Source organism: Sarcophilus harrisii, chromosome 3 (assembly GCF_902635505.1).
Source record: "Sarcophilus harrisii chromosome 3, mSarHar1.11, whole genome shotgun sequence".
Lineage (NCBI taxonomy): Eukaryota > Metazoa > Chordata > Mammalia > Dasyuromorphia > Dasyuridae > Sarcophilus > Sarcophilus harrisii.
Window position 1 is genome coordinate 88,085,783 of NC_045428.1, and position 18,012 is coordinate 88,103,794.

An 18,012-nucleotide genomic window follows, 5' to 3' on the forward strand; every position below is an offset into this window, starting at 1 on the left:
GGTTTATCTAAAAATGTGTGGACTAGTGGGTTGTAATAAATCATTTGATTACATGTCAGATTTCTTCAAAATGTCAACTGTATAAGTACTGAGAACTGATTCCCTTTACTGTCAAAATAATGCATTCAAACTTATTTTAAAATATACTGCCTTGAAATCAAATGCATGTACTAGAACACCACACTAAATTAGCCAAAGAATAAAAATTTTTATTTCTCATAGTGTCATAAACTATTAGAGACAGATTTTAGAAATCATTTAGTCCTGTCCATCTCATTTAAAAAAAAAAAAAGATCCAAAGCAGTTAAATGATTTCGCTCAATATTATTTCAAAGGCATTAAGAAATGGAACTGAGGTTTAAATCTAAAACCTCATACTCCAAACCCAGCATTCTTTTTATTATACCAGTTAACTAGCCATGAATTTTTAAAAATCCCTCCAATTGATTTTATTTTTGTGGAGTAAAATGTCTCTATCTAGGAAGAGTCTATTTCCAACTCCTTTTCATGATGACATTTTTAATTCTCTCATAATTGAAAAGGGAGTGCTAAAAATATAAATCAATTAATGTGTGGATATAATTGTTGCCTATATTTTCCTAGAAAGATAATGAGAGAATAGAGCATTAAAGAACAATTACCCATTCTTCTCTCCTAAGAACCAATCAATCACAGAAGAGTTAAATACCAAGTATACAAAAGTAAAAAGCCCCCTGCCCTCTAGGAGTTTACAATCTAGCAAGGAGAAACATTATTTTTACAGATAAAAAACAATACAAGAGTATTACCAAGAGCTTTATATAAAAGAAATCACTTGAACTCAATGTCAAAGGAAATGAATATATAAAAGTTGAAAGAGACATACAAAAGCACAAAGATGGGAAATGGTGCACTGAGAAGTAGTAAGAAGACCAACTAAATTGGACTATATTATATGTGAGAGGAGTTATATGTAATAAAAATGGAAGGTCAGAATGAAATCATGTATTGAAAAGCTTTTATGTCAACCAGAATTCATGTTTGGCCTGATTAGAATTAGGGACCCACTAGTAGTTCTTGAAGAAAGGAGTGACTTGGTCACTTGGTCAGAACTACACTTAGGAAAATCACTTTGAAATTACTTTGGAGGAGAGGTTAGAAGGGAAGAGACTTGAGTCTGGGAAATCAGGAGGCTGTTACAATAATCTAGACAAGAGATGGTAAGATCCTGAAAATTGGTGGCTATGTAAATGACACGAAGAAGATAAATGTTATGCAAAGAACAAAATTGAAGGCAAAGCTAAGATGGTAGAGAAAAGACTGAGCTTTCCCCTAGACTTTATATATCTTTCAATAATGCCTGAAAACAAATGTTAGAATAGCAAAACCCACAAAAGGATAAAGTGAAATAATTTTCCAACCCAAAACAACTTTGAAAGTTGCCAGGAAAAATTTGATGCAGCAGGATGAGAGAGAAGTATAGTTCAGCATGCCAGCAAACTAGGAGTAGTTGTTGGTGGCAACTAAATCAGTGGCAGCAGTGTTGAATTCTGGACCTCTCAACCCATAGATGATAAGGGAGTTGGACAGTTTGTTAAAAGAATATCTCAGAGGTCCCTTTGCTAACATCAGGGGAAGGACTCTGTGCATTGCCCATCCTTCGATCTGAATTGCAGTCTTGGGTCTTAGGGCAAGGAGGCACATTAGTGTAGTAGAGCTTGTTGCCACAAAGGAACTGAAATTCTGGTTTCCAAGTGAAAGTGTGTTCGAGGTCACTTTCAGACGGATGCATAATACAAAAGCATAGTGAGCACACTTCTCTCTAGATCGTGTTACTTTAGAAGAATTGAATACTTACAGGTTCCCAGAATTACTGCTGAAAACAGCTGCACAAAAAACATGGAGCTTGAATTGGTACCCCCTTCATACCACAATCAGAGCCCCATTTTAACATAAAGTTAAAAGTCAAGAAATAGGCTGGAAAATGAGCAAACCACATTAAAAAATCCTGATTTATAGAAAGTTAATATTATAAGAAGATCAAAATAAACTCAGAAAAAGACAATAAGGTCAAAACTCCTACATTCAAAGCCTCAAAAATATTAATTGGCCTCAGGCCATCAAAGAGTTCAAAAAGAATTTTTAAAATTAAATAAGAGAGTCAGAGGAAAAATTGGGAAGAAAAATGAGAGTGATGAAAATAAATCATGAAAAAAATCAACAGCTTGGTAAAAGAAGCACAAAATAAATATTAAAGAAAATAATACCTTAAGCCAGTTAGTTAAAGAGATACAAAAATTCAGTGAAGAGAAGAATGCTTTGAAAAGCAAATTGATCAAATGGGAAAAGATTTACAAAAATTCATGGAAGAAAAGACTTCCTAAAAAAAAATAATAAAATTTTTAAAAGCATAATTGGCCAAATAGCAAAGGAATTACAAAAGCTCACTGAAGAAAATAATACCTTAAAATTTAGAATTAGGAAAATTGAAGCTGATGACTTTATGAGACTCCCAGAAACAATAAAACAAAATCAAAAGAATGAAAAAAAAAAAAAGGAAATGTGAAAATATCTCATTGAAAAACCAACTGACATGGAAAATAGATCCAGGAGAGATAATTTAAGAATTTGGGGACTACCTGAAAGGCATGATTTAAAAAAAAAAAAAAAAAAAAAAAAGGAAAGCTTTGATATCATCTTTCAAGAAATTATCAGGTAAAATTGCCTTGATGTTTTAGAACCAGAAGAAAAAAATAAAAATTGAAAGACTACAGTTCTTACTTTCTGAAAAAGATCTCAAAATGAAAATTCCTAGGAATATTATAACCAAAGCTTCTAGGTCCAGGAAGAAATATATATTGCAAGCAGTTGGAAGGAAACAATTCAAATTTTATTGAGCCAGTCAGAATCACACAAGACTTAGCAGCTTCCATAGTAAAAGTTTGGATGGCTTAGAATATGATATTCCAGAAGGTAAAGGAACTAGTACTATAACCAAAAATAACCTACCCACCAAAACTGAGTAAAATCCTTTAGGGGGAAAATAAGGGAACTTTCAAAACGCCAGACTTGCAAATAACAAGACTTGAGAAAAGCATAAATAAATGAATGAAAATTTTTAAAAAGGTAAACATAAAAGAGAAACCATGATGAATGCTATATAAAGGTTAAACTGTTTACATTGCTATGTGAAATTATTAGAGAAGTTAAAAGGAATATACATAGAGGACAGAAGTATGAGGGATAATTTTTTAAAAAATCAAGGGATAAAGAGGTATGCAGTGGGAGAAGATAGAGTAAGAAATAGAACATTATTTCAATAAAAGGTATAAAAGTGGAGGGGAAGATAGGGATAATGTGGTGGCTAACATTTGCATTCTTTAGAATTGGCCTATAGGAAGAATAACATAAACACTCAGTTAAGTATAGAAATATAGATAGTGCATTGCAGTGGCCCTCAATTCAAGAGGATTTGAGTTCAAATGTGCCCTCAGACAATTATCATTTACAATCTGTGTGATTTAACCTCAAGTCACTTAGCCCCAATTGCCTTGCAAATATATACACATGTATGTAAGTAATGATATAGAGAAATCACTAAAAAAAACTATTTAATGAACAACTTCAGTAAAATGCAGAATATAAAATAAATCTCCATAAATCATCAGTATTCCTATATATTACAAAGTATAGCAGGTTTAAAATAACTAGAGACAATATAAAATACTGGATAATATACCTGCAAATAAAAACCCAGGAACTGTATAAGCACAATTACACACTTTTAACACAAATAAAGTCAGATCTAAACAATTGAAGAAATATCAATTGCTCATGGGTAGGCCAAGCTAATATAATGAAAATTATAGTTCTACATAAATTAATTTGCTTATTCAATGTCATACCAACCAACTCCCCAAAATTATTTTATAGATCCAGAAAAAATAATAAAAATGTAAATGGAACAACAAAACATCAAGAACATCAAGGGAGTCTTTGAAAACGAAGTGAAGGAAAATGCTGTGGTAGTACCATATTTCAATCTGTATTACAAAGCAATAATTATCAAAACAATTTGGCTAAGAGAGTCATGGATCAGTGTGAAAGATTAACTTTACAGTACATAGTAATATCTGAGCTTTGGGACAATTATTCACTATTTAACAAAAAAAAAAAAATACTGGGAAAATTGGAAAGCAATTTGGCAGAAACTAGGTTTAGACCAACATCTCATACCATATACCAAGTTAAGATTAAAATGGACACAAAAAGTGATATTTTATAAGCAAATTAGAGGGCATAAGATAATTTTACCTGTCACATCTATGAATAAGGGAAAAACCAAAGACCAATAGATAGCATTATGGGATGTAAAATGACAATTTTGATCATGTTAAGTTAAAAATGCTTTGCACAAACAAAACCAGCACAATCAAGATTAGAAGGAAAGCCAAAAATAGGGGAATTGCAGGGTGAGAGATGGGGAGGAATCTTTACAAGTTTCTCTGATAAAAGTTTCATTTTTCAAATACAGAACCAAGCCAGATTTATAAATATGAGTCATTCCCCAGTTGCTAAAAGTTTTCAAAAGAAGAAATTATAATCATGTGAAAAAATGCTCTAAATCATTATTGTTTAGAGAAATGCAAATAAACAACTCTGAGATACCACCACATATATATCAGATTGGCTAACATGATAGAAAAGGAAAATAATGTTGGAGGCAATATAGAAAAATTGGGACACTATTGCACTATTGATGGAGTTATGAACTCATCCAACCTTTCTGAAGAGCAATTTGGAACACCCAAAGTGCTGAAGTATGCAGTAACCTTTGACCCAACTATACCACTTCTAGATCTGTATCCCAAAGAGATCAAAGAAAAAAGAGATATTTGTATGAAAATATTTATAGCAGCTCTTTTTGTGGTGGCTGGAAATTGATAGGATGCCCATCAATTGAAGAGTGACTAAACAAGTTGTGACATATAATTTTATTGAAATAGTGTTTTATTATAAGAAATGATGATCATGATGCTTTCAGAAAAAATATTATATATATATATATATATATATGTATATATACATATATATATATATATGAACTGAAATAAGCAGAAGCAGGAGAACATTGTACACAGTAATAGCAATATTATATTATGACCAAGTGTAAACGACTTAGCTATTCTCAGAAATACAATGATCCAAGACAATTCCAAAGAACTTATGATGTAAAATGCTATTCCTCTCCAGAAAAAAACCTGAGAGGATATGGATGCAAATTGAGGAATCCTCTTTTTTCTGCTTGTTTTTTTCTGGTCTGGTTTCTTTTCCAACATGGCAGGAATGGAAATATATTTTGTATGATATATATACATATATATATATATATACATATATACACACACACACACACACACATACACACACATATATATATGCTATATCAAATTGCTTGCCTTCTGAAGAAAGGAATAGGGGAAAGAGGGAAATAATTGGGAAGTCAATAGACTCTGTGGAATTCATTGATGATTAAGCCAGCTTTTCTATTTTGTGTGAAATGAGTTATTTATATTTAAATATTAAATTAATTTAATATTAAATTCCTAGAATGTACAAGACACTATTTTAGTTGCTAGACTTACAAAGATGATTCTATCTGTATAGACAGATAGAACCTGGGGAAAAACAGGGTGAACAAATCACTATCAAACAGGGGAGAGCAACATACCTATAAAAAATCTAGACAAGCTGCTATGACAAATTTGAGGCCAGGAGAAAACCTTGAAGGAATTAATAACCGTTAAATAAAGAAATTAATATGTGAGTTTGACCTTGTAGAAAATGTGAAATATCAATAGACGGAGATGTTATATGAAAAAGTCCATTCATGATTTTAAAAATAGTATGAAGAATTGCTAAGAAATGGATTAGAGCATGACAGAACAGGGAAAAGTAAGCTAGCATGGAACAAAGACTGTATGAAGGAGAATAATATGAAATAAAACTAGAGTTAAATTTTATATGACTGAAGGCCGAAGTCAAGAATTTATACTTTCTTAAGTAGGAAGCAGAAATCCACTGAGTAGCCATTTGAGTGGGGAAGTAACATGATTTAAACCATTCATTAGCGTGATTACTCCTAAGGCATCAGTATTGATGGTAGATTTTGTAAGAAGTTGACTGAAGTTTGTAAGATTAGACAGAAGGCTATTGCAATGGTCTCCTCAAGATGACCTGTGCTAGAGTAATTATAGCACAAAAACAAATCAGAGAGAGATTAGAGGTATAAATGAAATATTAGGTAAATTCAGATGCCTAGACAAATTGGAAAAATTGCTCTGCTTTAATAACTTCTGAGGGTATCACATACATGGTAATAAGTGTTTGTAATGGTGACCTTTAGTGCTGAAAAAGCCTGTATTTTCAGGATGTTCTATTTAAGAATATTATTAATTACCAGAAAAATCAGCTTACTTAAGATTAGTTATTATTTTTCTCTAATCATTTACTCTGGTAAAATGATATTGATCTGTGAACTGACCAAAAGGAAGGGAACTGAAGGAAAATTAAGCCAGGGACCTTTTTAACAACAATTGTAAGATATGCAAATGGCCTGAAGCAGGAGAGATTTCTCTCTCAAGATCTGTCAAGAAAAAGCCAACTGCCTCCCAATATTTCCTACAGATCGTCCTCAGCCTCTTACTGAGACTTATAGCTCCTTCAAAACACTGGAACCAGACTCCAACAACTCCATCTTCAGAATGTAGTTAATTCAGTTCCTCTCAAAATAACATTCTTATCAATTCATCTCAGAAATGTTAGTTATCTGTAGCTCACTGAAGTCCTCAGACTATCCTTTCCAGAATTTCTTCAGGCTTCTTCTCCAAAGGTCAATTAAGAGGAAGAGTTCTTTAATCTTTTCTAAGTGCTTCAGCGGGGCAATTAGGTGGCATAGTGGATAGAGCTCTGGTCTGGACTTAGGAAGACTCATCTTCTTGAGTTCAAATCTGTGTGAGCTGGTAAAGTCACTTAATCCTGATTGCTTCAGTTTTCTCCTCTATAAAATGATCTAGAGAAGAAAATGGCAAATCACTTCAATATCTTTGCCAAGAAAACATCAGATGGGGTCATAAAGAGTAGGATACAACTGAACAGCAAAAGTTCTTCAGGCAACAAGGGAGCAACAAAAATTTGTTAAGTTTTTATTATGTGCCATATCCTCAGCTAAATGCTGGGAATACAGATACATGATAAAAGCAAGACTATCTTGCCTCACAGAGTGTACATTCTAATGGGAGAAGATAACAAACAAAAGAGAACTGAAAGATTGTAAAGATAGGAAAAGAGAAAAGTCATGACGTGGTGGCAAAATTCAGAACATAAAAATCATAGCAAAGAAAGTTTACTTGGGCTCCTTTCCAAAATGGTACTCCTTAGAGGAATTCACCAATAAGAAATAAAAATTAAAAAAAAAAAACATTTAAAAAAGGAGCTCAGAGGCAGCTAGGGCAAGAAAGCAGATGGGACATGGTGTCACAATCTGGAGAGTTAGCAGCAGATCCTGGAGGGGAATTAAGGATGGTTGCCCAGAACCTTTCTCAAATTGAACATTTCAAGAAGAACTGAACATTGGGAGAAGAAAGCCATCGGGACAGAAAGATGTTCTGGGGTTAGAAGGTAGCCTGCTTCCAAGGATAAATCTGTCTCAAGATTCTCCAGAGTATATTACTCTCAAGAGTCTATATATGAGTAAACAACTGAACCTTTTCTCATCTGTAAACCCCAAACCAGGTCTCATCCTCTTAGATGGTATTGTCAATTCTTAAAAATAAATAATTTTTATTTATCTTGCTTTACTATAAAGAAACAAACATTGTTATTGCTCAAGATTACTAGGAAGGAACAAGTATTGTTTTTATTATGTTTTATTTGATGTTCAAAAAAGCATTTATTTCAGTTCTCATTGTAAAATGTGTTTGGTTTAATTTTAGGGATACAACTGTACAGACACTTACTCTTCAGCCTTCTGTAAAAGATGGTCATATTGTGTATGAAGACTCTCCACTGGTCAGTATTTCTATCATGAGTGAATATTTTTAAAAATTGATTTCAGAATGATAATATACATTCAGCCTTTGGGAAGGCCACGACCTCCATTTTAAAACCGGAAATTCCTTATTATGATGTTGATTTTGAGAGCAAATATTTGAAGTCTTAAACCTGGAAAAAATAATTTGTATTCTGTTTTTCCTTTCTCTTGAACAAGGGATTTCATTGACCCTATAGAGACTGGTGAAGGCTAAATGGCAGTTCCCCTCACCTCCATCCCAGTTATATAATAAAATTAAAAGATGGTGTAGTGAATAGTGTCATGCAGAAGTGTCAAACTCTAGCCAGTCAACGAAGTGGAGATGTCAAACTCCCAGCCAGGCCAGGTCAGATTGAAGCATCACTGGGAATACTTTAATGAATATAGTGTGATAGATGATGTACATTTGTGGTCAGGATTGGCCCACGGGGCCCCCCCCCCCCAAGTTTCTACTCCCCTGTAGTTGAGCGTGGCACCTGTGGTGTCCTGGGGCAGAAGCCAGCATCACATCCAGGCACACACTAAGCATCCCTCAGCTCTGAGAGTCTGGAAGCTGTAAGGCTCCGGGTTGCAGAGGGGGGCTGGCCCTGCCTTGGGATGATGAAATCGTAGGCCCTGCCTTGTCCCTACTCCTAATGTAACAGGGCTAACAATGATAGTGGCTGATGGTTATGAAGAACCTGTCGTCCGGTATCTTGTTTGGTTTTCATGAGAAGCCTGGGAAGTAGCATTGCCTTATTATCTCCACTTTATAGATGAGAGAAGCAAGTTTGAGAGATGCTGAGTGAAAGGCCCGAGGTCACAAGGCTGATGGAGGAACCCAGGCCTCTGGTCCTCAGTCTGGACTCCTTCCCCCAAACCAGAGCTTCCTAACTCTGAGGTTTGTCCCCATCACCCTCTCTGGGACTGGGCTCTTAAAGCCCGAGCCATGCTTCTAGAGGGGGAAAGAAGTAGACCTAGCAGGAGAAATCCCAGGCCGGAGCAGGCCAGTTGTGTTTAGTATTCATCTTATCATTTGTGCCTTAGCAGTAGTCAGTAGTCTTACAAGATTGGGGCTGCTGTTGTCGTTAACTGTATTTGTAGATAAAGAAACTGGAGAAAGCATGCTGGGCCTGATCAGGAAGAGCTGAGTTCAAATCCAGCCTCCCAGAATAGCCCTGTGACCCTGGACAAGTCACTTACCCTGTTTGCCTCAATTTCCTCAACTGTAAAATAGGTTGATAGTAGCACTATTGTGAAAACCAAATGAGAAAACATTTGTAAAATCTTTTAGCACAGGACCTGCCATGGTGTAGGTGCTATAAAAATAGTTATTTCTTTTCTCTTCTTACTTGATATAAACACAGAGAAAAAGAAAAAAAAAGAGAGAGAGATAAAAACAGATAGGCAGAGGAAGGGGAACAAAAGTCACCAATACATTAAAAAAGCCTTGATATATACAGTGCTCCATAGCCATACATCCTGTTGCAGCAGAAACCTGGAAATAATTGTAATTTCACTAATTTAATGTAATTTAAAATTTTTAAAGTGTCTGAACAGTGAATTGGCCACTTTATTTTTAAAGTTCATTTAATTTACTATTTCTGCCATTTATTGGATTTCAGCCTAGTAATAGGCTGTTCTGGGGAGTTTGAAACTTTGCTAGTCATCCCTAGTATTAGAAGGAAAAAGCCAGGGTTTCCTTGGGCCTTAAAAGAGGAAAACCGATTGCTCTCCTAGCTGTAGCTTTGTGATCTTTTAATAGAGACTCGACTTTTATTCTCATCTGTGCAGCATGATTACTATGTGACATTAGGCAAAATCACTGACATAGAATGAGTTATTTATTATAAGTCTGGTACAGCCATTTGAACTCTGTGGTGTTTGGTTTGTGATCATTTTTCTGTGTTCTAGGTGAAAGCAGTCAAGATGGGCTATGTTTTGATTGTAGATGAGGCAGATAAAGCCCCAACAAATGTTACCTGTATTTTAAAAACTCTTGTAGAAAATGGAGAAATGATTCTAGCAGATGGGCGAAGAATTGTTGCAAGTAAGTGTTAGAGCAAAAATTTTTTCATATCTTTAATAAAGTAAATGGATAGGATCGTTTTTCAAAGAGCTGTCAGGGTTTCTTTTTTTGTTTGTGTGATCTGGGGACTTTATCAGTTCAAAAACTGGGGAGTTACATACAAGGAGCATACTAAAAGGAAAGACTGTATTACAAGGGATTGCTTGATAGGTTTGGGAAAGATATACTTGAGGTAAAAATGATTTTCTTAAAAGAAAAAAGTCAAAAATTTAAAGAAATATAAAAAATATATAAACACCATTTTAAAAAGAAAGAAACTTTAGTATCAGTATGCTTAAGAAGTGTTTGAGACCTCTAATTCTTCAGGCAGAAAGAGAGTTACAAAACAATGATTCATAGCATGGTAAATAATACATCTAGAGATGAACAGTTCTCCTAATGTTACTATTCCATTTTTGCCTCATTAACTTAGGATCATCTTTATAGATTTACTTCCATGTTAAAAAAGGGAAGAAAACCCATCAATTTTAGTTTGAGCTATATTTCAAAGCAGAAAACATGAGTTCAAAGCCTGCCTTTTCTACTCAGTGACCATGAACAAATCATTTAATGAGCCTCAGTTTCTGCATTTCTAAAATTTGTAAGACTGTTCTACCTGCTTTTTAAGCCTTAAAGAGCTAAAGAACATTGCATAGACATCTCTCAGATATCTCTGTGGATTATTTCCTTCATATATTGTCTGTAGGAGATTTTTATTTTTGTTGTTCACCAATATCCTCCTATTAGTATCTGGCTGGCAAATTAAAACATTTTAACATTAGCTTGAACATGGCATAGACAAATAAAATTACTCTTTTATTCCATATAGAAATTGCTTTGGAATTATTGATTCTTTTGGCATGGCAATGCTGTTGTGCCATTCCTGTTACTTATCACTGATTCTAATGACTATAAGGATTTTTATAGAAAAAAATCTTGCATGAAATTTTTTCATCTCCTAATTTGACAGTATTCATTGTTCTTTAACATTTGGTTTTATTAGCTCTAATTAATCTCAGGGAAAATTCAGGCTCATCCAGGATAACTTTGATAAATTTCATGGCTCCTATATGCTAGTTTATGCTAATTTTGCTTCCTGAGAAGGTTTGAACATTCACATATGAATTTTTGAAAGGAAATAGCCAAAGGCAGTGCATCCAGAAAATATGACACAATTTATAAGTAATTTACTAATCTTTGGTGGTTGGAAAGGGTATCTAAATAAAGCAGAGGAGCTTTTCATCCTGATGAAAGTGATATTTGCCAGCATTTCTAAGCACAAGAAAATAATCATTGTTAAGATTAATCTTTGTTAGCATTTCAATGTCAAAATGCTTTCAATGGTAAATAAGTTTTTGATTTAGGGTTTTCATTAGCTTCCCTCAATGTTGCCTCTAAAAATGCCTTCTAGGCCACAAGAAATAGTATAAAAGGAAAGCTAAAAGAAAATGGTAATAATGTAGTTGCTTGCCCTTCTATTCATGTTCTGTTCCTAGAGCGGATATTCTCAAAATTTCATGTTTTTGAGTATCAGTTTCTAATATATTATTGGGTGAGGTCTAGAGGGAAGGAGTCACACACTTAAAATATCAACACAGATAAAGAGATTCTTTGTGCCCCATTGCACTAGAATACTTGAGAACACTGAGGCAAAACGCCTGCTCTAAAGTAATGGTGGGGAATCTTGTGGCCTAGAAGGCCCATGAAGTCACCTGCCTAATCAACCACAAGCCTTGATGAATTGAAAACTATATAGAACAACCTCCCACTATGTGAGTTCTATAAGTTGATCATTTTGTATGGCTGGTGAATGTTATAAATATTCAAATGGCCCTTGGCAGAAAAAAAGGCTCTCCACCTCTGGGGATGTTGAGGCATGTTCCTCCAGTTTCAATGACCATCAGTCCCTGGACTATTCACCACCAGAAAAAGTTTGGAACTTGTCTGAACCCTCTGCTATATCACTTCAAAAGTGAAGTGTGATTTCTTATCATTTTATGAGTTATATACTAATCTCATAATCCCGACTGATCACTTATTTTAGGAAGTACAGCTACTTTTGTACTCCTTATTTACTGCAGGGTTTAAAGAAAAGACTAATATTTACCTTGATTGATAACTGTTTATAAAGTTGTTTTTACTCTAATTTTGTTTCTTGTTGTATATCTACTCATGTTCCAGAATGGATAACTTAAAATCTATGATATGTCCAAATTCATATAACAATAAATAGTATTCCATTGATTTTATGTAACAGACATAGTAGTTGAAATTAAAGTTCACTGCTCTAGGATTTAAGTCAAATCACAAAATGTACATTTTTTTAGGAATATTTTACTTTATGTCAGGAATCGATTTTGTAAATCAAATATTGCACAGTGTTGTGTGTTAAATGCCTTCCTCAAAATCATTTCATTGCCTTTAGATTAAAAAAAAACAGATTACAGTATTAGTGTAGTGTATATAATACAAAATCATTCACTTCATGTAGTTGCAAATTATTGCTCAAGATATAGGCTTTTTATAATAGCACATCTAGTGTTTGACAGTTAAACAATATGCCAGTAATTGTTTATGTAATTGTTTAAAAGAATGCAGTTCTTTGTTCTAAGAAAGCTTATTAGCTATCAATAAATAATTCATTTAGAGAGATTTGAAAATGCTTTTTTTTCCTTTCCAGGTTCTGCTAATGTGAATGGAAGAGAAAATGTTATAGTGATTCATCCCGATTTTAGAATGATTGTCCTGGCCAACAGACCTGGATTTCCTTTCTTAGGCAACGATTTTTTTGGCACATTAGGTAACTTGCTTTGCCTTCTTGGGAAATAGGAATTAAGTAATATAGTTGATAATGCTACAACATGGAATAATATGCAATGAGATAAATGATTGCCTGATCTTCTCAACTAAACTTGAGTGTCACTATCACGTAAAAGGTGCTATGTAATATTAATTCCTAAATTTCATGGGGAAATGTGGCAAAGCCAGTAGTTCTCTCTAACTTGCTCTGAAAGTAACCAGGACTCCTGAATCTACTCCATAACAGGATTCTAATTCCTGGTTGAGACTCAGAACTTTTTAACTAATAAGTCCTGAGAATATGTGCTAGAATAAGTCCAAATAGAGAAAAAGTGTTGTGACCCTAAGTAATTAGATAAGACTTCATGGAGCCTCTTTAAAGTTTGTTCTGTTGATCTTCTAAAACCTTATCATACAGATACTGGAACTGAAATCAGTGTGGTTGTTGACAAATAGTTTGATCAATAGATCTTTTCTATTTTACATAATGAACAAGACACAAGGGAACAATTATATATATTTTTTTTTACTTTAGGCCACTTATTGGGACATTTCCTATTTTTCTTATCAACAAAATGAATTAGTTACATGTCATGTGTTTGTCTTCCTCCCCAGGTGACATTTTTAGCTGCCATGCAGTTGATAATCCTAAACCACAATCTGAACTTGAAATGCTCAGACAATATGGGCCAAATGTCCCAGAGCCCATCCTTCAAAAGCTTGTCGCTGCATTTGGAGAACTGAGGCACCTAGCAGATCAGGGAATTATTAACTATCCATATTCCACCAGAGAAGTTGTCAACATAGTCAAACATTTACAGGTACAACATAAATCTTTGCAAATGTTGCAAAACTCTTTCTTATACTTTCATGTTTGGGGATGTATATCAAGACAAAGAGTGTGTGTGTGTGGCCTAGAATAAAGAACCATAAACACAAGTGTATGCCTTTTATTTTAATTTCAGAAAACTGTTGACAAGACCTCTTATCAAAGGGCATTAAATTTTTTAAAGCATTTCCTTTAGATTCTGGGTTTTGTAGTGGTTAGAGAATAGACTTGAGATAGGAAAAAGAAGGAAGGAACAACTAAATACTTCTCTGATTTGGGAACTATAAATATTTAACAATCAAGAATTTACTAAGCAGTTTCTTCATGTACAACTCAGGTAGGGCTACGACTCTAGGGAGGGCTAAGGGGTGTACAAATTGATATTGATCATAGTCCCTCATTTTGTAGAGTTTGCAGTCTGGTGATGATGAGGGACACAAAAATGATGCTAAATTACCTTGATCAATGCATTAGACAGTTGCTGAACAAATTACTTTTGGATTCTGAAGGGAATGACTTACTGAGCTGAGAGATTAGCTAGGGATTTCTTAGAGGAGGTGACATCTGGGTTGGATTTTAAATGATAAGAATTCTGAAGGAAAAAAGGGTATTACAGGCCTAAGTAACTACATGTGTAAAGGCATCATAACAAATAAGTTTAGAGTCTGTTGGGGAAGGAGGGTGAGGAGCTGAGACAAGGAAAGATTAGGGGGGCTTCCAACACCAGGCAGAGGATTTTGAACTTCCCTTACAAGTAAGTCATGAACCATGTCAGTTTTTTGAGCAGAGAAGTGACATGACTCCATGGGGCCTGTCAGTGATATGAAAGGGGGAGACTGAAAAGTTTGCAGAAAAATCTTAGAACTTGTGCAAACAGACAGTTGGGTGATGGACCCCATGAGAATATGTAAGGTTCAACAAAGAGAAATTTAACCAATTCAGTGATCCTTCATCTCTGCTGCTTTTCATTGCCAAACTTTGTAGAGGTCTCTGTGCTTATCACAGCTTGCAACTCTCATCCTCCTCAGCAATCTTTCCCTGTTTCCCTCCTAGAGTGAGGCTGCATTAAATTTCCTGCAATGCTGGCTTCTGACTTTCCAAGATCATCAGTGACTTATTTCTTCATTGCAAAGTCCAGTAGTATTTTTTTTCAGTCATGCACTCTAATTTTTTGTAGCATTGTGGACTACCCCGTTTTTTGATAGTCTTTCCTTATTTGGCTTCCATGGAATGACTTTTTTTCCTTTCCTACTGATCTAACTACTCACTCTCAGTCTCCTTGTGTGGCCCTTTACTCTCCCTGCCCCTAGGGGGGAAACTGCCCTCAGAACTCCCATCAGCTCTCTTCTCTTTCTCCATACCTTGTCTGTTCCTCTTGTATCTTCAGGTACATAATTTCAAGCTCTCACCTGAGCTCCAATCCTTCATTCTGACTGACCTGCTGGATGTCCCATCTGCACCTCCAAATCAGCATGTCACAAAGTGAATTTGTCCTTTAGTTGTGTAGTAATTTTAAACTATTATTTTTTTTATTTTATTTAACATTGTTCTACTAATTTCCCATTTGTTTACTATTGTAATTAAAATATAAAAATGAAAACTTTTGGATTTTCATCTTCCTGTCTTGGAAATATAATGGAGCAAGTTATTTAGTTAATTTATTCTTTATTTTTTATTAAAATATTTCAAAACTATTTAGTGTTTTAAAGTCAACTAAAGAAATGTTTGTTCTTACTTATATAGTAAATAATAAACAGCTAATATGTCATTTTCCATCACTTCCAGGGATCATCCTCTCTCTTCTTAATTTCATGATCTTTCTTTCCTTTTTTTCTAATTCCTCTATATTTCTGCTTTAGCTTGCTCCATTCCTTTTCTTTCATTTTTTTCCACTCTTCTGTGTTGTTCTTTTTTATTTTATTCTCTTTGTTCTGTTGTGTGTGATATTAATGTAATCTTGTTTAATATGTTTCATGAGCTACATAAGAACTGGGTCTGTCTAATGTGATCTTTTTGCATCACCCTATGTCTAATGCAGAGTTAAGTTTTTTGGTATGGAATACTTCTACTTAAGTATTCTACTCTGTCTACCATACTTTTTACACCACATCACCTTTCCTGAAACTTTAAAGCTGGAAGCCTTCAGGTTTCCAAATTATTAAGCATTTGGATAAGAGATAGGATATATTTTGTGTAATTGAGCTACTGACTCCAAAATTAGTAACAATTGTTTTTTTGAGAAAATAGTATTCTGGCTCACCTAAGTGAATATCAAATATGATAAAATGGTATCTATCAAAATTATATGATTTTTATTTATATTTCTAAACTTTTGATGAATTAATTTGAGTTATCTTCCTATCCTTTATTTTAAAATATAATTCTATTATTTGCTACTATTTTTGAGTTTTATTGAGTGTTACAGTTTAACGTCATGTCTAAGAAGTGTGTTTGGTTTTTTTATTCCTTAATACAGAAATTTCCCACTGAAGGACTTGCCAACGTGGTAAAAAATGTGTTTGACTTTGATTCCTACAATAGTGACATGAGGGAGATTTTGATGAACACTTTACACAAATATGGGATACCTATTGGAGCAAAACCTACCAGTGTGCAGCTGGCAAAGGAGTAAGACAAACATGTTGATTTTTAAAAACCTTCTTATTATAATAACAATTCAGACTTTTATGTGATGCTAATTCATTTAAAATATACTGTTATAATCCCTGCAAAATTGACTTGGGGTTGAAATGACTTTTTCTTCCAAGATACACAAATATATTTTACTACTCAATATAATGAAATAATTTCTTTCTATGCATCTGTAAATTATTCTGAGTGTCACATAAATAGTTGTAAGATAATTAAATAAAGGGAAATATTTGTTTCTTTATTAGTCTGTGGTTTTTTTTGTTTAATTCCTGTTAACTCTCAACATTAATTAATTCATTTAAAAGTTAATAACAAAAATAATTCTACATAAAAAAATTACAAAGAAGCATACTTCTAACAAGATGATTTTATTATATATGCATATAAATGGTATATATGTATGTATACACACCAACACATATATCATCTGATTAATTTTGACATACAGCATTTCAATTTTCAAGTCCTTGGTGAGTTCCACCTATGGAAGTTGCTGGTAATGAGATCAGTGTAATTTAATCTAGATGTGGGTCAATTAATTTCTTTTTATTCATGGTCACAATCTGGATCCCTAACATTGACTGTCCACCTTGTAAATGTACGCTCTTGACCAGAAAGGTAATTGGTTAAATAAAGTGTTCTTAATGGATCAATACAAATCCATTGTGATTCCTAGGAAACAATTTTAAAGCAACTAGATAATATAAATGTAAATGTTTAATAAGATGTGTGTTGCAAATCTAAGTTATAAATTTTATAAAAGGATGTTATTTAGTACATCAAAACAATTTTTAAACTATAGTTTATTCAACTAAAGTATTATGTATATAAAATGCATATTTTATTAGAAAATGACATTTTGTCAAGAATTCAGAATTATTTTAGTAATTTTATTTATCTCAATCATATAGCCAACTATTTTTCCTATTTAATAAGATATTAATAAGAAATGTTTTGGAATAAGCTAGTTAAAACTTTAACCAATAAGAGCAAACCATTAAAACAAATCAGAAACTGCTTATAGAGAAACAAATATTTCCCTTTTTTGTGATAAAAGCACAGGATGGAATTATGCAAAGATTATCTTTGCGTTGGTTTTTATTATTAAGCAGAAAATTTTTTTCTCAAAAAATGTTACAGTTAATATATTTGTTAATGCTTCGATTCCCCCTGCAGTAGTACTGCTGTGCTTGTTACCTAGCAACCATACGGATATGTTAAAGCAAGGTTTGTAACTTAATAATTAAGGCATTTCTTGCTTAGGGCATTGCATTGCTAACTGCCCCTCTGCTTCTGCCTTAGAATGAAAGTGTGTCCTTATATTCTAGCTTCTAAGAGTGAAAGTATTTTCTACTTGCTTGTTAAAAATAATTTTTAAATTTCCAAATATGTATATGAGGCTCTTATACCCCTAATAGTGCAATTCACTATATTAATGTCCTGTTTATTTAAACTAGACATCTGAAATAAGAGTACCTAATTTATTTTTTTTCTTCACACTGAGCACACATTTGAGGTAAAAGATGAAATTCCTAAATTGAGTAAATAATCACAATTGGGAGTGTGTGTGTGGGGGGGGGGGGGGAGCTAGTTGGCACTGTAGTGCATAGAATT

The 18,012-nt window shown here is 33.6% G+C and overlaps 1 protein-coding gene across 2 annotated transcripts in view; it reads left to right on the forward strand.

The window, feature by feature from the left end:
- Nucleotides 1–18,012, forward strand: part of VWA8 (von Willebrand factor A domain containing 8) — a 398,466-nt gene that overhangs the window by 208,376 nt on the left and 172,078 nt on the right. For both annotated transcript variants that reach the window (XM_031958442.1, XM_031958441.1), the window contains exons 22-26: nucleotides 7,974–8,049; nucleotides 9,965–10,100; nucleotides 12,799–12,918; nucleotides 13,533–13,738; nucleotides 16,223–16,374. In XM_031958442.1, coding sequence (XP_031814302.1) covers nucleotides 7,974–8,049; nucleotides 9,965–10,100; nucleotides 12,799–12,918; nucleotides 13,533–13,738; nucleotides 16,223–16,374 — 690 coding nt within the window. The remainder of the gene's footprint in view (nucleotides 1–7,973; nucleotides 8,050–9,964; nucleotides 10,101–12,798; nucleotides 12,919–13,532; nucleotides 13,739–16,222; nucleotides 16,375–18,012) is intronic.